The sequence below is a fragment of the Chrysoperla carnea genome, chromosome 5 (assembly GCF_905475395.1).
Source record: "Chrysoperla carnea chromosome 5, inChrCarn1.1, whole genome shotgun sequence".
Taxonomy (NCBI): Eukaryota; Metazoa; Arthropoda; class Insecta; order Neuroptera; family Chrysopidae; genus Chrysoperla; species Chrysoperla carnea.
In genome coordinates this window covers 67,920,851-67,943,863 of record NC_058341.1, presented here as the reverse complement: position 1 = coordinate 67,943,863, position 23,013 = coordinate 67,920,851, and the positions used below count along the sequence as shown (strand labels likewise).

General features: G+C 29.0%; 1 protein-coding gene across 4 annotated transcripts in view; it reads right to left on the bottom strand.

Annotated features, from left to right (window-relative positions):
• Positions 1 to 23,013, bottom strand: part of LOC123300790 (rho guanine nucleotide exchange factor 18) — a 104,620-nt gene that overhangs the window by 28,822 nt on the left and 52,785 nt on the right. For 3 of the 4 annotated variants that reach the window (XM_044883439.1, XM_044883441.1, XM_044883437.1), the window contains 5 exons: positions 17,746 to 17,871; positions 12,919 to 12,988; positions 11,298 to 11,409; positions 10,648 to 10,721; positions 8,731 to 8,834 (listed from right to left, as the gene is read on the bottom strand). In XM_044883439.1, the coding sequence (XP_044739374.1) occupies positions 8,731 to 8,834; positions 10,648 to 10,721; positions 11,298 to 11,409; positions 12,919 to 12,988; positions 17,746 to 17,871 (486 nt within the window). The remainder of the gene's footprint in view (positions 1 to 8,730; positions 8,835 to 10,647; positions 10,722 to 11,297; positions 11,410 to 12,918; positions 12,989 to 17,745; positions 17,872 to 23,013) is intronic. The other variant, XM_044883440.1, reaches the window with a different exon arrangement.

Genomic DNA, 23,013 nt, shown 5'->3' with positions numbered 1-23,013 from the left:
AACTTGATCCAGGTTTTCAAGCTCAATAAAAAGCTCAATAAATAAATCGATAGATAAAAACTTTAAATTAGAAAGTTGTTATTGATTAAAAAAGTAACATTTTTTTTCGAAATATTTTTCCGCAAACGGTTGAAAAGTTTAACCCAAAAATTTTTTTTGTGTCGAAATTGTTATTCCGTGTCATTGTTTCTGCAGAATTTAGCCTTTGAAAGAAATTTCCCAATAAAAGTTTAAAAACTATTTTTGTTCAAATTGTATGAAGAAACGCGCAAAAAAAAATATATACGTTTTTATAAAGAACAATTTTTAATTCAATGTGCTCGTCTAATGTTTGTTAGTGAGGTTTTAATTGAACCTGAAAACTTAGATCGATTTCAATACCTGTATAAGATGTCCATTTGAAAGTAACATTTTTCGCTTGAAGCATTTTCCTCAAACTTAAGTTTCGAGTTTCACGTTTATGTCAAGTTAAATAAAACACCCGGTACAATGCCGATGTTTCGCTTTACTCTCATGTAGTTTTACTCTCCTCGAGATCCGTATTCCTGAAATCACTTTCGCTTGGAAGTTAATCTCACCATGGGAACCGATAGGATTATTTGCAATAATATTGGGAATACATACTTTGATAATAAAAAAAAAATTTTCCTAATCTTTTTCCGTGAATTTTCTCATTGAATTTCATCATTTTCTGGTCTCTATGAATTTCTAAAATGTATCCTAGTCCTAGAATATGTTTTTATCTTATGGTTTTTTTGAAATTATAAAACTTAAAAGAATTACTAAAAAATAGTTCTGAATAAAATTAACAATTTTTCTTCAATTGATTCGGTAATATTTGTTCATACTTTTTTTATTATTATATTTTTTTTAAAGAAGCATTCAGTTTTGAAAAAAAAATTTTTAATTTAATTTTTTTGTTTGTTTTATTATACAAAATAATAAAAAGATACATTACAAATATTCGTTGCATTCAAAAATTCATAAAAATCTTATTTTTTAGCATTAAATCAACAAAATTTGCTTTGTTGAATACAAAAGCGCTGACTTGATTAGAAGTTTAGCAGAACACTTAAAATGAAACTATTTTCAACAACATTTAGTGCAGAAAATTTTATAATTAATTCGATTTGGATAACTCCAATTCTGCATATCGTCTTTTTGATTTTTAGCACTTGAACGATGAAGCCATTCTGATTGTTTAAAAGACGTTTTAAATAAATTATTTTCAAACAAATTTAAACTAATTTAAAGTACTGTTCCTGTTCTTCAGCAGTGATAAAACTTGGATGACTTTTTCGAATCCTTAAAAGATCCTCTATCTGTCTTTACAAAATCCCCTTAAGTGTTAACACAAATTCATCTATTGATAACCAGCATCTAAAAAAACTCAAGTGTATTTGGTAATTCATTTATTATTTTTGTATAAAATAATATCAAAATTACTCAAAAGCGACTTCGCGATCCTATGCAGTTATAGATCATCAAAGTTCCCCTGTGATTTTTTTTAATTAGTTGGATAAATCTATCGGATTTTGATAATAAATTCGGAAAATTTCGGGATAAGGCTAATTTTTTAAAAATAGGTTTCTTTCGTTGATCCGTACGACCTTCTGCACGCAGTTTTGAGAAATTTATCTCTACATTGTTTTCTTGTATATTTCTGCTTCTATTGATCGGATTGAGGCAAATAAAAAAAAAAATTGTTTGTTATGAATTAAATCTAAGAAAATAATCTCAAAATGTCAAGAAAACTGCAGTAACTTCATATTTTCAACTTTATCTGACAACTTTTCGAAAAATGAAGGAATTGAGTTGAAATTCTCGAAAAAGATGTAACTTATAATCATATTTTGTTAACCAGAATTTCAATTCCTTCATTTTTCGAAAAATCATTAGAGAAAGTTGAAAATATGACGTTACTGCGCTTTTCTTAAGATTTTAAGATTATTTTGCTATATTCTGGATTCGATAGTATGCAAGGTCGATGCAGAAATTTATAACAAACAATTCTTTCGCCTTTTTATTATTATTCGCTTCAATCCGATCAATAGAAACAGAGATATTCAAGAAAACGTTATCAAAGAAAGCAGTATAGCGATAAATTGTCCCAAAACCGCGTGCAGAATGTCGTGCGGATCGTTCACCGGAAAAATCCTTTTCTGTATTTATGACAACGACAAACACCTATTTAAAAAAAATTAGACTTCTCCCAAAGTTGTCCGAATTTATTATCGAAATTCGGTATATTTACCCAACCAATATAAAAATATCTTTCTTATACACATTATTAAATATATATGTACTTTCTCACACTCATTGATGTACTATGGAAAATGATTTAAAAAACAAATTGTATATTAATAGGGAATATTCATGAACTTTAAATTTGGCTCAAATATTTTTCTTCTGTAACTTTAATGACTGGACATTTCAACTAAACCATTATTTTAGTTATTAATATCTTTTTAATTACTTAAAATTAATTAATAAAAGTACAAATTCAGTGAGGGCATTTAAAATTTCTAAAACGGAAATTCAAATTTTTATACGGACGTGACATCATAGTACGGGCTTGTCAAATTTGTTGACATACTGTATGATTACTGTTGATTACTGTATTTGTTGACATAATTACTTACATTTTATATGGTATTTCATTAAATTATACTATTCTACGGCTTTTTATTAGAAAACTTAATAATAACGAGTGTAAATTCTGTGTTGTAAATTCATTTTTTTTAAGTGTAAATCATACATTGAACTGTCCCCAATTGACAGATCACATACTTATACGTTATCAACAGAAAGCGCCAAAAAACTGCGTTTAAATATCTCAAAATTATAATGTATTTTAAATATTTTTGTACACTTAAATACAGCATTTTTAAGCAGTATTTAAATTTTTTCTATGTTATAACGGTGTAAACAATGAATTAAAAATATTAAAAAAATACATGAATATTCCCTATTATAAATTAATTGATGATAGTATCTTGGAAAGAATACCATTACGGTAGATTTTAATATAAAATTTTAAAATTTTTTTGCTGCTGGTTCTCAAAATACTGCTCTCTTTACATACTGTATAAGTCAGCGCCAATGTATTAAATTTGAACGGGCAAATTATAAGATACTAAATAAATTATATGAATACAAAGAAATTAAAAAATGAAAATAGATTTTGCATAATAAAAAAAATTATAGATTTGTTAATAAATAGATGGCAAATAAATAGAGCAGAATGAGACAAGACTGTGGTGACTTGTGTGGTTGTGTGGACGGGATGGACTTACTTCACTCCCAACTTGGTAGCGACGCGTCTCCAGGGTGAGTAGCACAGCTGGCTCCTCCTAGGAGTCGTGCGAGCGCGCAGGGTAAGACAGGCATCAATCAAGCAACAGATTAGAGCCAAACAAAACCCAACACACACGTCTTATATCATAACTAATTTTTTTGTTTAAAAAAAAAAGTTCTAGAACTTTCTTAATTATACATTATTATTAAATTTAAAAAAAAATCCTTCTACAATCATAGTAATAAATACAGTATTCTTAAATAAAGCCAGTATCGCTTTTAATATTGATGTAGGATCGATCTTATTCAACTAGAATATAAATACGGTTCTGTAAGAAAGTTTAATGTGGAGAATTCTTCAGAAATGTTTAAAATGTACGCCAAAGAGTATTTTTCACTCGAAAGTGAAACTTTCGTCTAGTACAATGAATTCTTTGAATTTTTAGTATACCTAAAGGCAAAAATATTCTTCATACAATACTACACAAAAAAACGATGTATATACTTATATGCGCGCACGTAACAGTTTATACTCCTTCGGTAATAACAAATATAATAATTTATAAATAATGAAAAGAAATAATACATAGTTCATAGATGATATTTAATCTGTCGTCTATCTACCCTTGCCTATTGTAAGTGACATTTCGTTTATCAATTAACTTTATATTGTTAATAAATTTGTAACTAACTTCAACGTGTAGTTTTCGCGTCACCCTGTGCACGATGAAACCTTAAGATTTCGAAAATTTTAGAAAAGAGATGGTTGACATGTCCTGGGTGTTCAAAAATTCAAATACGAAAAAGTCATTTGACTTCTTAATTTATAAAGATCTGTGTAATATGGAGTTTGAAAATAGAAATTTTTTATGGTAGTTTTTAATATGCGACAAATCAACTCCTCCATCCCCACCCCTTCCAATTTACGTTTTAATTTACGAAACAATTTTGTTAAAAGTAAGTATTAGTATTGAGTAACATGAGATTTTAGAACCACATGATAGCTTCCTTGAAGACTTTTTATTTCATTCTCGTAGTTCAACTTTATTCAGTTTACCGGAATTTTTAAAAATTAGAAAAGTGGAGATGAAGATACTACGAGCTCTGTTTTCGTTCTTTTTGCAACGTAGCACATAAGCAAAAAGAGCGAATTCATAGCCGTTTCACTGTGAAATGCGAAAAGCGACGAAGATGCCATGTAATATTGTAGAATATAATTTTTTTGATTTTTTAATATAATTCTCAAATCGATTGACGTCAGTGGCCGGGGATGGGCCAACCATTTTCGATAACACAACGGAATTTTTGGTCTAAGTGTATCCCACCCCTGGACAGCCACACGAACCAAACCTAACCTATTAATCCAATTAATAGTAACTTAGTCAAGTCAAAATGAGACCCTTTTCGTGTAGATCTTTTATATACACATAAATACGTAACGGAATACGTAATTTAATATTTATTTATTTATTTTTGAAATTATTTACACTTTCCGATTGGATCTTTTATCCCCGGAATACGAAAATTTTAGTAATCATTTAATTTAAATTTAATGTCGTTTACCGTGCAAATTTTTATATACCAATAATTAAACATGATATTTATAATTAAAATTATTGACACTTTCCGTGTAGATCTTTACTCAGCAGAATACGAAATTGTTATTAAAATATTTCTGTTTCTTTCATGGGTTAAAACGTTTCTTGCTTCAAACATATGTTTGAAGTTGACTATGTATGCACACTTAAACTTGTGATTGATAATGATTTTGTTTTTGTGTAAAAATAAAATTTGAATAAGATTATTCTTATTCACTATTCCGATTTCACCATAGCCGAAAATCATATTAAATGAAAATTTGACATTCCAGAGGGAAATACTCCTTAGGATATCTTTCAAACATGTTTGGAGGAAAATTTTCCATGAGCGCATAAGCTCACATAACCAGATTGTTTTAAAATAAATGTAAAATTGAAAATAAGAAAATTGAAATATTCTTACTTTCCCAATATTAATAAAATAATTAAATTTATTATAAATTTTTTTGAAATTGATTGATTTTTTAATAAATGTATGTTCTAGTACTTTTTTTTGTTCTAATTTTCAGTTCGTTTAGAATATTTAGCGCCATTTGTTAATTGTGTATTATTTAGTAAAAGCCATGAGCGTAATAAAGTCATTAAATATCAACTCTCATGTATAGAAATAAACATAAATAAGTGCTATAAAGCAAGCAACTGAACTATATTTAGCCAAAAAAGCAACCCGAAAAATTATATTTTTTATAATACTATATTTATAAAAATATGAATAAAATTTTTTAATATATTTCTAGATAATTTTATTTTTTAATAATTTGTGTTTTTTTTCCGTTTAGGATCATGAAATTATGATTTGGTAAACCAAAAATATAATTTCATAATCCTGATTTATTATTATTATTTTCTTTTATAAAAATAAACCATGCTATCCAAAAATTTCCTTAGTTTATTATATTTCAATGCTATGCAAGTAGAAATATATTGGGATCTAACACAATACCTATTTATAAAGTTTAACTGTTTTGCTGTCTACTTCAAAACGCCTGAACAAATTTTAGATTTCAGAAAGACTAAAAATTCTTTGAAAAGTCTTCAATCGTAAACTTCTTTTGCGTTTTCAATGCGAAGGGCTTTGGCTTCAATAGAGTGCCAAAGATGTATGGGTAGAATTAGTTTTAATCGACAGGCATTCCAAAAAAATATAGTCGTTGTGAGATTGTCCACAATAGCAGTGTGGGGAGGAATTTCAAAATAGTCTTGTCAACAAGTTCAAATTAATGAAATATGGAAATAAATGTCTCAAAAAGTCCCAGAAACGATTTTAAGCACTTAAAAAAATTCAAAAGTTATAAACAATTAAAGATTTTGATTTTCATCAACATTTCATAAAATATAAATACTCTACTGCCGGAACTCTATCTCCATTATTATACCATGTATATATGAAATATACATAGTATATTAAGTTTAGTCCAAAGTTTGTAACGCCTAAAAATATTCATGCTACGAAAAAAATTTTGGTATAGGTGTTCATAGAATCACCTAATTAGTCCATTTCCGGTTGTCCGTCCGTCCGTCTGTGGACACGATAACTCAAAAACGAAAAGGGATATCAAGATGAAATTTTTATAGCGTACTCAGGACCTAAAAACTGAGGTCAAGTTCGTAAATGAGCAATATGGGTCAATTGGGTCTTGGGTCCGTAGGACCCATCTTGTAAACCGTTAGAGATAAAACAAAAGTTTAAATGTAAAAAATGTTCTTTATAAAATAATAAACAACTTTGAAAAATTTTTTTGTAAACTTCACTGTTTACCCACGAGGGCGCTTATTAGGTGCAAATTTTATAGTATGCATTAATATGGGAATATCAGTGTGTGTGTAGCTATTTAAAAGAGAATATCTTTTTTTATTAACGTGACGTCAAAAAACAAACGATTCCTTCATCAACACTGTCTATACATGGTATTTCAACAATTAACTCAGCCAATTGTTTGTTTTCACTTGTTTATAATTTAAATTTAACACTGAATATAGGTCTTTTTGCATCATTTTTAGATTGTTGTAATAGCGAAAAAAATGAGTACGTCAAGCTTAATAATTTTTTTAAGGTATTAAATATTCAATTAAAAATTTGAAAAAATTATTGTGTGTTTTGAACATTTTAAAGAAGTTATTACCGTTGGAAATTTATCTTAAAGTTAATTTTCCAACAAGTTAGCAAGTTGTAAAATTTTTTGGCTTCGTGGAGCCTTTCTTATTATATATAACCTTAACAAGATTACGTCAAAAAAGTTTAAAAAGACTAATTTTAAAAACTTTTATGATGTGATTTTGTTAAGGTTATTTATTAAAATTCCACGAAGCTGAAAAATTTCACGTCCAAAATTTCCAGAAAATTTTCTTAATAAACAATTGTCTTCTAACTTGTCTAAAAAATAACTTTCAGATTATCCAATGATAATCAATTCTATAGAGTTTTCAGAATACACCATAATTTTTCAAATTTTAAAATTAACATTTAGTACCTTAAAAAAATTATTTAGTGTAAGATACGAGTTTTTGACGATATAAAAAAAATCTAAAAATGCCGCAAAAAGGCCTATTTTTTATTGGAAATTTACTCCTCTTTAAGAAATCTTTTTTTAAATTTCTTAAATATTATGAAATATTGATGAAAAATGAAATACCTTTATTTATCTTTAATTGTTAGTAACTTTTGCAAGTTTTTATGAGCTGAAAAATGCTTCTGGTACAAGTTTCTAGACATCATTCCGAATCATACGAGCTATCATACGTATTTTTGCGATCATTATTTTTATATTTCAACAAATTTGAACTTAGACTGAAGCGGCAAAAATCATATCACCCGCAATGTATGAGCAAAGCTTTAGTAAGTCCACATTCAGAAAAAACTATAAACTATATTACATCAATGCTCAACCCAGAAAGCTTGGATTTGTGTCTGTTTAGTACTCAATGTACGTGGAAACATGTCCAGTACTTGTCGAAACATGTATATACATGTTTCTGAAATCAGTTTTCCGATGAAGCAGAACTGTGAAAACCCTCAGGAGCCACAATTAAGTGTCAGACCACAGAAATGCTCACCTTAATTTGAATAGTGAAAAACCGATTAAGTTAATATTTGGTCCTATTTCGTCGATAGAAGTGTGGATGTATAATAGACATGTTTCTACGTACATTAGGTACTAAAGGGACACAAATCCAAGCTTTCTGAATTCAGTCTTGATGAAATATAGTGCCCAGGTCTGGTGCCCAAACTTTTCGGAACTTTTATTGATCTCCCTGAAATAATAATTTATCTACGAAAAAATGAATCTAAATTGAATTGTAATTATGTTAGATCCCAATACTTAAACTATTTAGATTAATAACTAAGATATTTTTTGTTAACTTTTAAATATTTAAAAATAAAAATTAAATAATTAAAAATAAAATTTAAAAAAAAATTTTTAAATAAACTGAATAAATTTGATATTTTCATGGTTATTAATTATATTATTGAACATGCAAAAAAACACATTCATTTCAAAAATATCTCTATTCTAAAATATTCCAACAATTTTTGTCAAAAAAAAAAAAAAATCATCGTATTTCACCACGAAAAACAAAAAATAAAAAAAATTTTAATGCATGCAAATTATTAATAAATGAAAAGCAAAATAAAATTTAAAATTTATTAAAAGAAACCCAAAAAAAAAATATATATATTGATTTATATAAAAAAAATAAATAATTTATTTGTTTTTCTTTGCATTGCAACATAAAATTAAAAAACTTTTCTCCTTAATTTTGGACAAGCATCATCCTTATATTATTATATAAAAATTTAAAAAAATTAAATTGTAAAATTGTATATAAATCATACCTATTTGATGAATTTTGACCTTGTGACGATCCCGAATTTCGTTTATTCGATGAACTTTTTGAGTTTGTTATTTGTACACCGAATGCTGATGTCTTGGATACATTCTGAAATAATATTTTAAAATTGTTTGAGTGTTATTAAAACTCTACTATACGAGGAGAAAAAATTTCGAAATCTTTAAATTTTGATCTATAGCACCGATTTCGATTTCGAAAATTTGGGATTAAGCTAAGTTCACGATCAAAAGTATATGGTGCCGAGTGGTGTTTTTGTTCAAGGGATGGTTAAATAAAAAATGAAAATGATAACGGGAATCGATAGAGGGGTGAATTATAAGCAAAAAAAGTGTCATTCAAGCATATTTCCAAATGTCATTACTTTCCGAGTTATTGGCGATTGAAATTCGGAGTATTTAACGTCAAATAACTACAAGTTTCAAGTCCTTTGCACGAAAATTAACGGAGTTATAATGAAAAGTAAAGTGCTCGTGCCTTTTTTTTTGTGTTTTATTCAGCACAAAAACTGATGAATATATCACGGGAACTATATTTAGTGCCTGCCGATTTCCAATTTACTTAATTTAAGTGACAAAATGGTCAAAAAATTCTAGCAGTTCCGGATAATTATTTTTTGAAATATTGAAATTTAAATGGAAAAAATTTTCGAAAAAAATGCCTTTGTCTTTAAATAACTTGAAAAATAATAGTTACAAAAAAAGTTAAGAAGGTAAATTATTCTGCGGAAAAAGAGCTAATTTTTTGCTTCTAAACTTTTTTTTTGTAACTTTATTATTTTTAGAGTTATTTAGCAATAAAGACATTTTTTCATATTATTTTCGAAAAAACTGTTTGTAAATAAATTGCAATATTAGGAACTGACAAATCGATGCACGCAGTCTGGTGGTAGAAAAAACAACTATTAATGGGTTACAACTATCGAGTAAATACATACTGTTTATATTAGCAATAAATTGTTTATAATAAATTATCGATAAATAAAATAAAAAATGGAAGTTGGAAATTTACAGAACGTGTTAAATCAAAAAATACAGTAACTTGTGCAGTTAGAGATTGTAAGAGTAAAGCAAATAAAAATTTAAACGTAGTTTTCCATAAATTTCCAAAAGCAAGCGGTCGTACAGTGATATTAGAAAATTTTTTTAATAACAATTTTTTGTTACTTCAAATATTATAATAATTATTTTGAAGTTAAATTTGTATAATAATAATAAATTAATAAAATATTTTATCAACAGTGTAATACTTTGGACATTCTTTAAATAATAATAACTTTTAATTAAAATATATTTTATATACCCATTAGTAAGATTTATAAAAATCTTTGTTTTTCCAGTTTCCAGACTTTAAACACTTTAGTTTGTGATAAGATCATAAAATTATATTTTATTTCGCTAGAAATTCTGTCTGCCGCTTCCATAACATTCAATGTGACTGCCAGGTATTATCTGGTTATCATAATTATTCTGAAGTTGATTGATCTTTGTTTTTGAGTAAACACGCCTCATGTAATAATCGTTCAAAAAACCCCAACTTTAAAGCTTTGAGCATTATTTTTACGTAATTTTCATTAAATTCCACATTAATTATAAATAAATTTTCATCAACAAACGACGAATAGAAAACGAAAAATTTTTTTAACGTTTTTTTAACTATCAAATGGGTTAAACATTTAAAAGTGTAAGTTATTTTCCGACATGTTTTTTAAGTCACGCCTCCATGCCAGTTCCCAATTTCAAAAAAATATTTATCCGAAACACTGGCAGTGTGCTCCGATATGTTGTAAGTATGTAAAAATGTCATAAGCAATGAGAACGCAAAATACCAGAGCACTCAATGTGGCAGAAAGTTATTTTCTATAAGAATTCTATAAGATCTCTTCATAATTGCGGTACCTTACCTTACTATTTTTTGGTTTGTGGCATTCGATAAAATTATCTTTACAATTATTTTGATGTACTGTTGTATTGCAATCTGAAACACACAAAATATTTTTAGAAATATGTATGCACTGTTGAAAAAAAAAAAATAATAATAAGGATTTATCAAGCTAGAGGCCTCTTACTGCCGTATATGCGACGCAAAATACCTCAGGATTAAAGAAAATTATACCGTTCGATTTTTCAATGCGATTATTAGAAAAATAATAGTAGTAAGAGAGAAAATCATTTATACAACTTAACAATATTAAAATCAGAACTACCGAGTTTATTGCAAGATAGAGAAGTGGTTATTAAATTTTCAATTTTTTAAGAGTTTACGCGACTGACGTCGGAATTTCTATAGGTAAATGTACCGACAGAAAAAATACGTAAATAAGAATTAAGTTATATAAATGTAAAGATAACATTGAAGTATTTCTTTGAAAACCCATGATACAAAAGAAAATGTTGGCAGGATAAAATTATTGTGGAGCCGGGGACTGGCTCAGCGATAGCAAGCTTCTTGATTGTCTTTCAAAAATTTTGAGGGTCATTGATGGCGTGGCCTCTCATTTAATTGCCTCCGTGGCGACAGCTATGTTGTTGATTTAATTAGTACAGAACTTACTTTCACAATATAATGATGGTTTATTGGCTAATGGAGTTGTACACCAATCACAAATATTCGTCGTAGCATAACTTGCAGATACCCACTGATGAATGGCTTTCTTATTTTTATCCTTTAAATAAAACAAAAATCAATATTTCAAATTTTATCCATAAACATTTCCATGAGAAATTTCTATTAATGGAAATAATCAAAAAAATTTCCATTTAAGGATTCGATAAGGAAAATGGATTTTTAATAATATATAGCGTTCCGCAATTTTATTAAAGCGTTACACCCCTAAAAGTCACCGCAAACGTACATGTACAGTAAGTTATTCGCATTTGCAAAGATCAAAATTTGCAACATCAATCTACAAAAAAAAAAAAAAAACCCGTGGCAACAGGGCTCAATCACTTAGGTCATACTTTCCCCCTCATTAGATGTCGTCTAATTCAATTTGGTGTAATTGTATAGGTACCAAATTTCTTAATAACAGCGAAAAACCGTGATTTAAAAAAAGAGGAATTTTCTTGACACTAGCTGAACTCATATATAGATTTAAACCGCCTAGTTCAAATTTAAGAAGCTGTTGAGATGAGTAAATTCCAAAAAAAAAAAAAAGTGAAAATCTATGATATTTTGACATAAATAGAGGGGAAATGGCTTAGGTAGTCCATACGCGGGATAGAGAGTTTCATAGGAAGTAAAACCGAAATGAGTAGACGCAGTGTTTTCTGAAGGTTTTTAGTTGTTCGTCGATTTACGTAAAGTGGGGCAAGCAAAAGTTATTAACAATTTAATTGTTTAAATCGCTGTAACTCAGAAACTATCGATTATAGCAAAAAAGTTGTTGACAAAACTTGTTCAACATCAAAATTTTCATTTTTTTACCAATTTTCAAAAAAACGAGTCAAATATGGTAATGGATAATTTCCGAGTTACAGCGATTTAAACAATTAAATTGTTAATAACTTTTGTTTGCACCACTTTACGTAAAATCGACGCACATATTCGTATTGACCTAAAAACCTTCAGAAAACGTTGTCTACTCATTCCGGTTTTACTTCCTGCGAAACCCCCTATCCCGCGAAAGGATGAGCTGGGCAGTTGACACCCCAAAAAAGCATTTCTTTGACACTAACTGAACTCATAAACAGATTTTCAACCGCTAAGCTCAATTTTAGTAGCTTTTGGAATGCGTATATCCCATTTTATGATATTTTGGCATAAAGGGGGGAAAGGACAGTTTACACTCCCCAAAAAGAACTTCCTTAGCGATTTTCAACCCCTTAGATTAATTTAGAGGAACTATACAGCCCCTCCTTTATTTTCGGAGAAAAAATAACTAAAAAACCTTATCATATTTTACCCAAAAAAAGATAAAGAAGACTAGAAAGCATACTTTCTAGTTTACCAAACTTATATTTTATGCGCAATGACTTATGGTCTGACTAACTTTTCAACGATGTCAAAGTTTTTTAAATTAGGTTGTTGCGAAAACTAAAAATCGAGTACTAGTTTTAGAGGTGTATGGCTCCAATAAAACTGGTGAACATTGAAATCCTCCTCTTTCCTCATTGAATTCCAAAAGGGTATTTGGAATAAAATATAATTATGTAATATTGATTGAAAATTTTACCTTTTTCTTTCGAAAGAATAAACTACCACGTTTTCTTCTTGATTTCTCTGAATGATGATCATAAGCCGTACTAAACAATAATAAATGACTTTTAGAACAAATATTTGATATGCCTAAATAGATATTTCACTCTAATTTTTTGGTTAATCAAAAAATTGATCAAAATTTACCAGTTAATTTATTCCTTTGATTAAAAACTGAATATGGACTATAAGTTGTACAAAAAATGCTTTAGTATTTATATTACTAACACTTGAAAAACGTCAAAGAGATTTTATCCGCGGAAATACTTTAATGTAAATAATTAGTCCATTTTAATTCATGATCTCAAACGATTACACAGGTCAAAATGAAATTATACAGGGATTTAAATCATTTATCACCGCCCTATGTTTGTCTATGAGAGGTCCCAACGAAAACAAGCGAGACAGAGTAAAAGTACTTTGTACGTTATGCGCGTACACCAGAATAGCGCCTTCTTTTACTATTGGCCATGAAGTGAAGCATGCGCAAAACAGTTATGATCATGCATCGATAGAGTGAGAGAAATATGTCGTCTGCAACGTGATGTTTTTGCCCGTACCTCTACTGGCAATACATGAATATTACATATATGATTTTAACGCTAAGATGTCAACTGATTTTTTTAATTGAATATAAAGGCAAAAGATGTATCATTCTACATCACCTATTTTATACAGGGTGTCCCTAATACGTCTTTATAACGGTCTACCACATACAGCTTAGCTCAAAATAAGTCGATTTAGCTAAACATCTCCTAGTAAAAGTTGATCGGTTTCGGTGCTATACTCTCTTGAAGTTGCAATTTTGAAATCGTTTTTCATCCATAACTTTAGAACGGGTAGAGCGATTTTGATTTTATAGGGTGTACCATTTTAATATCTTATGGCCAATAGCTTGTTTTATAGTTAAGCAATTAAAATATAACTTAAATAAAAGTTACAGAGTTTCATGGAGGACATCATGTTCTGATATCATGGACCCAGTTTCCGGGTTGCTTTAGTAGTCAATTTAGATCCTAAAAGGTAAGAGATAGAATAACTATTTAAATTAGAAAGTTGGTACCTATAAAATTAAAAATGTCATTATTGCATTTATTCGAAAGAAAACAGGCTAGCTACAAAAAAAAAAATGCTTTAGCAAAAAGTTCTCAACGCTAATAGAGGACATTCGCCTGTGTCCATGACTGACCTGAAATTCTAGTTTCAAGTTCATTTGACCTTGATCTTCAAATGATCTTAAAATTTTACCTGGGCTTCAAAATTATTAACCCAAACGAATAACCTTTATTTTTCTTGATAACTTTTGTCTAAAAAACTTTTCTAAAGCTTGCGTATTTTCTTTCGATGCAAGAATGATATATTTTAAAGTTGTATTTCCACTGCAAGGTAACGATTTTCGAAAAAATTTTAGTTTTTTTAACTGTGGATCAACGTTATAATTAATAGTATTATTCTATTTTTTCCCTTTTAGGATCTATATTTACTATACAAGCAACCCGAGGAACTAGATCCAATCTGATGCCAGAACATGATATCCCCAATCAAACTCTGTAACTTTTGTTTATTTTTTAATTGGTTAACTACAAAAGAAATTATTAGCTATAATAGATTAAAATGGTCTACCCTGTATTCTATGTACTTTTTTATATCATTAAAAAGAGGCTGTAAATAACAATTTTTAACAATAAATACTAAACTAAGAAAATTCATTTTCGAGAAAATCCTGTGTATTATTGAAATAAACTAAAATTTATGAAATATTTAGAATGTATTTTGCACTAGTTAAAAACTTCATCGTTTGAGATCGTTAATAATCAAAGATATCATTTATTAAGCATGAAAGAAACCATATAGATGATATTTATGTACAATTTACAAAAAACTATGTGTTCATGGATCCAAATCAGTAGTAAAAATTGAGGTTTTCATTCAGGAATTTCAAACTAGCCCGAACTCTACGTTCCACTCATAAAGGCAAGATTGTCTTTTACCAACATTTAAGGATTTTTTCCAAGTGTACTATAGTCATTTGGTTTATAAAAAGGATAATCTGGAATTTTTTCGGGAAGTTTTAGAGGTACTCTTTTCGAGTTTCCACTTTGCTACCTCGTATCTTTGGCGTCGAAAAGCAATTTTTTGACGATATCTTCTTACCGAATCATTTTGCGAGCAAAATATCTATATACAAAATTCGAGAAAATTCCCTACAATTTCCTTAAGAACTTTTTTTAATAAATGCAATAGTTTCGGCGTAGGTACGAGTGCCGCAAAGTGTGGTGTTATGGTTATGTTGGTTATGCTGAATAACTTGATTAAACAAACTAATACCTCTCTAACATACCTCTCAAAAGGTGTATGTTTCCTTCATTAAAATGAAAGTCATTTTTCATTTAAGTTTTTATCGGTACCTCATAAGGTATAATATGTTTATCGCCTAATATTCGATAAAGCATTAAAAAAAATAATATTAAAAAAATTGTCTGTCAGAACTCAATAGAATAATTAGTTTGCGTTCATTGACCCACGGCTTCTAATAAAGGAAAATGTTTTATTTGCAAAGTTTAATTTTGTATAAATGACTCGGAAAGGAGATTTTGTCAAAAAACTGCTTGACGCCATTTTTCCAATTTGGCGGCGCGATACGAGGTAACAAAGTATAAATTCGACAAGAGCACCTCAAAATCTATAAAATCACCCATTTTCAAAACTTCTGGAAATTTTTCCAGATAAAACAACCAGATGACTAGACTATACTTTTCGTTTTTCAAAACAACTTTCTCTTCTTGAGTAATTAAACTGTTTCTAGACTTTATGAACATTCGTTAGTTAAGTTAAATTGTAATTTAATCGTTGCTTATTTAGGTAAAGTATCGAATAATGGAAGGAATAAATGTTTATTCTAAATTTAATAACCACTTTTTTCATCCGTGGACACACTATATTTGCAGATTATCCTAAAAACTTAACAAGAAAATAAAATAAGCAAATGCTGGCGACAGCCAAAGCAAACACAGTTGCAACATATTTCAAGCCACAGCAAGCTATAAAAATGAATGCTTGAATATGCAAATTTTCACTCAAGATTTTGATGACAAAATTATATCATTCTCAAACAAGTCTCTACTTTTGAGAAATCTCATTGAATAGCAAATATATTATTATCAACAAGATAATTAAAATCTCTGGATTGGTTTCTTTCATCTTTCGAATACATACTTTAAAGATTTCTAAAAAGAATTCCTGAATTAAAAATATTAAACAATTATAAATTATTTAAAAAAAACTCAACTCATGCATGGTGTAAAAATGTATAAGTGTTTTTTAATATATGCGCAAAATTTAAAAAAATGATTTCATTAAAAACTAAATTCAATTTTATAAATTACCTGCCCTAATATTTTAGCTATAAACGCATTGTGGGGTACCCGTAAACAATAAAATCTGTTTCGTAATAAAAATAATTTTGCAAGGATGCTACATTCCAAAATTCTTGGCAAAATTATTTTGCGTCCATTCCTTGATTTTTTGAGCATCATTTTCTTTTGTTAATTCATATATTTTCGAGATAATATTAGTATCAATCGACGGTGAAACTTCGAAAATACAAGAGTGTGTTGTCAAAACTCTGATTCTATCAATATTATTGAAGTAATCAATGAAAATCAATAATTGCGAATACTGGATAATTCGATAATCAAGAACGCAGTTGTGTAGACGTCATTGCAGTCTGCTAACGACTAACAAGTGTCAAGTGCCCGGACCAATTGTCAAGATAATGAACGAAGGTGTTCACAAAATACTTATGCCGTCAAAAAAATGATATTTTATGTATAAACATTTTTTGTATAAACGTTTGAACTCTCAATAGTTAAAGAATACGTAAATGACTCAAAGAGGATACGGAAGCGCACAGCAGATTAATCTGTTGAAGATATAACTTCTTGATTATCTAGCCGGAAAATATTCAGAGTGGCAGCATATCTAGTAATTTTAGACAGACTTGTGCTTGAATTTCAGACAGACAAGAATTTTACAGAATATTTTCGTTTTTTATAATTTGCAGTAAAATACAGTAATATTTCATTTTTATAATTTGATCTATTTGAGCATAAACGATTAAAGACTGTAGATTCACGACGAATAAAAAAAAGGTCTTTATTGATGGATTTTTATTACGGGGGTGCTAAGTTTTAAAATCTCTTACAGGCTCAAAATTTCTTAATCCGCCTCTGCACAAAGTTATAAATTCAAATTTTGTTAATTCTAGGTGTTTGTGGTGAATGATAGTAAGCACAACAACAACTTTAAGCCACTATACAATAATATTTATTGATATTTAAGTTATTAGACGAAGATTTCGTTCGTTATCGCCTTTCCCAGTCAGTTGGCATACAAATTTTTAAATTGCTTTTGTAGAGCATTGAGAGTTCTATTTTCAGCACTTTTTGCAACACATGATAAATTAAATGCCCGTGGACATTAGCCTAACCAAAACAAAATTCGAAAATTATCGAAGAAATCACTTCTTAAAATTTTTACAAATACATTTAAAATGAGTGAAAGAAAACATTAAATAAAAAAAAAAATTGAAAAGAAAAACTGTATTTTGTAATTTCTAAAAGAGGGTAGGTGAGTGAATGTGAAAGGTGATAAGTGATACTTTCCATAATAAAAAAACCCCTTAAATTTTTGAGAGTGTACCAAAAAAAAAACAAACACCCTGAATAGAAGAAGAGCACATTTTGTTGTAGTTGTTGCATTTGTTTAATTTTTTTTGTATATCACAGTCCTCAAAATTACTTACTTCTGTAAGAAATCGTGCAAAAATGTTTCAGTATTATGGATATGATCTTCAGAAGTGTGATGATGATGACCAGATGTTATGATGCCTTCCTCTTCAGTTTCACTTTCAGTGCCACTAGGTCTGCATCTGATTATATCACCACCCCCCCCAAAAACACAAACATTCAACACAAGAACACAACACTAAAGTAACAATTTTAAAAAAAAAAGAAGCAGCGCAATATTTTTATTAAATTTTATGCTAGCGTGTGTGTAGCATCACATGCACGTAATACTTATGATCAAAAACTAGCTCAAAAAAACTGCTTAGTATAAAAAATAAAACAACAAAATTAGTGGTGCATTAGTGCATTTTAGAAGTAAATTTTATGGTACTGAAAAACATTTTGTAGAGTGGATAATTTACTTTTGAAATCAGCAGTAATTATTTTAACCTAAAAATATTCGATAGTAATTCTCGCTCCGTGCGAGTCCTAGAGCGAACCCATTACTCCTAAAAATTGACGATTTATTGATTTTATATCTGCGAACTTTTTTCTTATTACAGTATAATTGATGGATCCGATTATTTGCAATTGCAGCATTTTTTTTTTGTAAAGGACATTGAAGGTACTTCCTCAAGCCCGGTTCTTTCGTCATCTCACGCACTGTTTGTGATGGGTGTCACAAACAGTACGTGAGATGGCGAAAAAACTGGACTTGATAGCTCCCATGCGATTTTTGATGGTTTAAAACGTATTGGAAAGGTCAAAAATCTCGAGAAGTGATTCACTATAACTTTCTGCAACCGGGCTAAATCATCACACCAGAGTCCTATTGTGAACAAATCAATGAAATGTATCGAAAATTGCGTCAGCAGCAGTCGGCACTAGCCAACAAAAGAAGTCCGATCCTGTTACACGACGACGCCCGTCCGCAAGTTTCTCAAATCACCGTCCGAAAATTAAACGAATTGACCGTCGATATTTTGCCTCACACCAGTCTCGACCCCTCGCCAACCGACTACCACCTTTTCAAGCACATCGATAACTTTCTCACGGGTAGAACCTGCGCCAGGCAAAAACGGACTTCGTCAACTGCATCGAATCCCGAGCATCCAATTTTTATGCCGACGGAATTAATTACGTTGGCAAAAGTGCACAACGTGAATGAGTATTCACTGAGATATTTCAGTCTAAATAAGATTCATAAAAACGGATAAAACTTTTGAATCAACCTAATAGTATTTTTGTGTGTTAGAAAGATCTCCCTTATTTATCGATCTCATGATTTTTATTTGTTTTTGTTGTCTTAATTTTAATATCGAACACATTTTGAATTCAAAATGACATAATTTTAGGTAAATTTTGTTATTGTCTGATGATAATTATTTTTTTACTAGTTTATTATAAACAGTTGAATCTGAACGGTTTTTGTTAACCCCCGAATAGCAAAGGTGGGTGTTATAAGTCGAACGTGTCTGTGTATCTATGTGTTTTGTCTGTGGCATCGTAACCGGTTGAACCGATTTTGATTTTTTGTTTGTTTGAAAGATAATTTGAACGAGGGTCTTCTTAGCTACGTTCCAAGTTCAAGTTAAGGGTTACGTACGCGATAACAACCGGAAAAGAGGTGATGATTTTCAAAAGACTGAGCAGATTTTCTTGAAACATAGTAGAAAATTTCGATCAAATTCCCTTAAAAAAAAATCAAAATCGATTTATCCGATTAGTAGGTACGATGCTACGAATGCGAACATACCTGATTTTGTCGAAGGTTTATTAAAATTTTTAATTTAATATTTTTTTAAAGTAATCTCATTGTTTTTGTATAGTTCAAAATAACAGCAACAAAATTCAATATTGAGCAAGCGCTAGATAGAGTTGAGTGTGCAAAATTCGAAGACCGCATTTTGTCAATTGATTCTTGTTCAGAAAAGCTGATAGATTAATATTCCAGATGTTGCCAGAAACCTTATTGGTCCAATTTTTGTATATCCCTAAAACCGACCCTCCCCCAGAAACAGTTTAATGTCAATTTTTTGAACCAAATCAAGCTACTCGAGATTTTTAGGTAATTTTACGTCAAAAAGACTCCTTGTGATTTTTTCCTAAAGTTCACCGTTTTTAAATTATTAACAGTTTAATGTTTGGGAAAAATTCAGAAAGGTTATTTTCAAAGCTGAAATTTAATGCAAATAATTTAAATTTTTGAGCTTTTCAAAATCTTAAATTAATCTTTGAACATCTTTTATAAAGTTCTGAAGAATAATTACAGATTGTGTGATTCTAAAGCCTCAATTTTTAATTGTTAAAAATAATTATTAATTCATAAAAATGTTATAATATGGAGAAGTTTTTTTATATAATTAAATAATATATTATTTTTTAGATAATATATTTGAGTTTTATTGGAGTGTTTTGTTTAAACAAAAGCGTGGACGCTACAAGGAATAACTTTTTAATAGTTAAACAATTTATAACAATTAAAAATTGAGGCTTTAGAATCAAACATTTTATAATTACTCTTCAGAACTTTATATAAGATGTTGTTTAAGATTTTAAAAAGCTCAAAGATTTAATTTATTTGAATTAATTTTCATCTTTGAAAATAACCTTTCTGGAATTTTTCCAAACATTAAACTGTTTATAACTCAAAAGCGATGAACTTTAGGAAATAAGTGAAAACAAACAATTGACTGAGTTAACTGTTGAAATACCATGAATAGACAGTGGTGATTACTCTATCACATTACACAAACACACATGTCACACATACATAAATGATATCCCTGTAGCACATGTACCTAATTCATACAATACAATTTACGCCTAGTTTGCGCCCTCACGGGTAAACAGTGATGTTTACGAAAAAATATTCAAACAAAAATTGGTTATTTTTTTATAAGGAATATTTTTTACATTTAAACTTTTGTTCTATCTCTAACGGTTTACAAGATGGGTCCTACGGACCCAAGACCCAATTGAACTATGTGGCTCATTTACAAACTCGATCTCACTTTTTACGTCCTGAGTACGCTGTCAGAATTCAGCTTGATATCTTTTTTCGTTTTTGATTTATCGTGTTGACCGATAGACGGACAGACAACCGAAAATGGACTATAAAGATGATTTTATAAACACCTATACCAAAATTTTGTTCATAGCATCAATATTTTTAAGCGTTACAAACTTGGGACTAAACTTAGTACACCTTGCATATTACATATATGCATGGTATAAAAATCACAAGGAACCTTTTTAACGTAAAATTATCCAAAAAATCTCGGATAGCTTTATTTAGTTAAAAAAATTGACATTTAACTTTTCTGATAGAGGGGGCTGTTGTAGGGATATACAAAAATTGGACCAATAGGGTTTCTGGCAACATTCGGAATATTAATTTATAAGTTTTTCTGAATAAGAATCAATTGACAAAATGCGGTCTTCGAATTTTGCGCACTCCACTCTATCGAATATTCAATTTTTATATGTCTAACGAAGGTTTCCAGTTTGTACCAACAATTATTATTGTGCGCATATCTGCCTATGCTTGATTTAGCAAAAAAATTGCAAATTGTAAAATATCCACTCTACACTTCATTATTATTTAAAAAAATGCGAAGGTTGTTCAAACAATATTTAAAAAGTGTAAATATTATTTAAAAAAAAAAAAAAAAAAAAAAAAAAAAACTAAAAAAATATAAATAATTAAAAAATAAAAGTGCACATAATACTACGATCAGCATAAATTTTATAATATAATTAAAAAATACAGGATATGCTAAAAGTAAAGAACAGCAGGCAAATGATGGTTATAGGATTGAATGATAAGACGAAAAGTTGTTTGGCATTTTACGTTTTGACGCAACGTCAACTAGTTGGCGGTTTTGTTTATATCGTTTTTAATTTTAAGAATTTTTCGATTAATAAGAAAAAACCGAAATTAGTAAAAGAAACAAAGTTGTAGGAAATGAATTTTACAATATACCATCAACCATTTTTTCGAAAATTCCAAGTTTTGAAAAAAATTCAAATACTTATATTTTGAACGTTGAAAGTTAATTTTTCTGTAAATATTTTTTTCACTAAAAAAAAAATCTAACGCTAAATTTTATTCTCTTCGATTTTACTAAATAGACCTACAACAAACTTTTTTTTTGATTTGTGTTTTTTTGTGCGGATTTCGATGCCGTTTATTGCGATTTTATGCGATTATATTGAGATATTTCCATTTTTTTAGGTTGCAAAACAATTAGAAAACAAGTGAAAACAAACAGTTGACTGAGTTAATTGTTGAAATGCCATGTATAGATAGTGTTGATTACACAATCATTTGTATTTTTACGTCATGTAAGTAAAGAAAGATAGCCACTCTTACATAGCCAGACATACATAATTGATACATATTAACATAAATACATACTATATAATTTGCGCCCAGTTTCCATCCTCACGGGTAAACAGTGATGTTTACGAAAAAATGTTTCAAAAAAAGATGTTTAATTTTTTAATAGGAACATTTTTTAGATTTAAACTTTTGTTTACAAGATGGGTCTAGACCTAGGTTGCTCAATTGACAAGACCCAATTGACTAGGTTGCTCATTTTCGAACTCGGCCTAACTTTTTACGTACTGAACACGCTATAAAAAAAATTTCAGCTGAATATCTCTCTTTTCATCTTTAAGTTATCGCGTTAACAGGCAGACAGACAGACAACCGGAAATGCACTAATTAAGAGATTTTATGAACACCTATACCAAAATTTTATTCGTAGCGTCAATATTTTTAAGCGTTACAAACTTACTAACATTAACGTAAACTTAGTATATCTTGATACATACATATTACATATATACAGCGTATAAAAAATAGTTATTATTTTGCAATGGAACCAGGCTTATTTTCCATAGAACTAAAATTTTTCAATATTTTCATTATAATTAATAAAGTTCATGTTATTATTAAGCACTTTTAAATTTAGAGCAAATTTCATAAAAAACAATTTGAGCCTTAATTGAGTACTCTATGATCTCTAGAAGCAGAGATATAAAGCGAAAATTTGAATAAAAATACATTTTTACCATATTTTTTCAACTTCCCTTGGATACTGGACTAATTTTTATTATATTAGTCGAGAAGTTCTTAAAATCAAAAATCATATTAACGAAAACCTAGGTCGTTAGATAAAAAAATCCAAAGGACTTTGTTTCTAAGAATTCCTTCCTCTTCTCCACCACTGTTCTGCCGTTCATTACTTTTGAAACATTCTGTATATATAAATTTAATT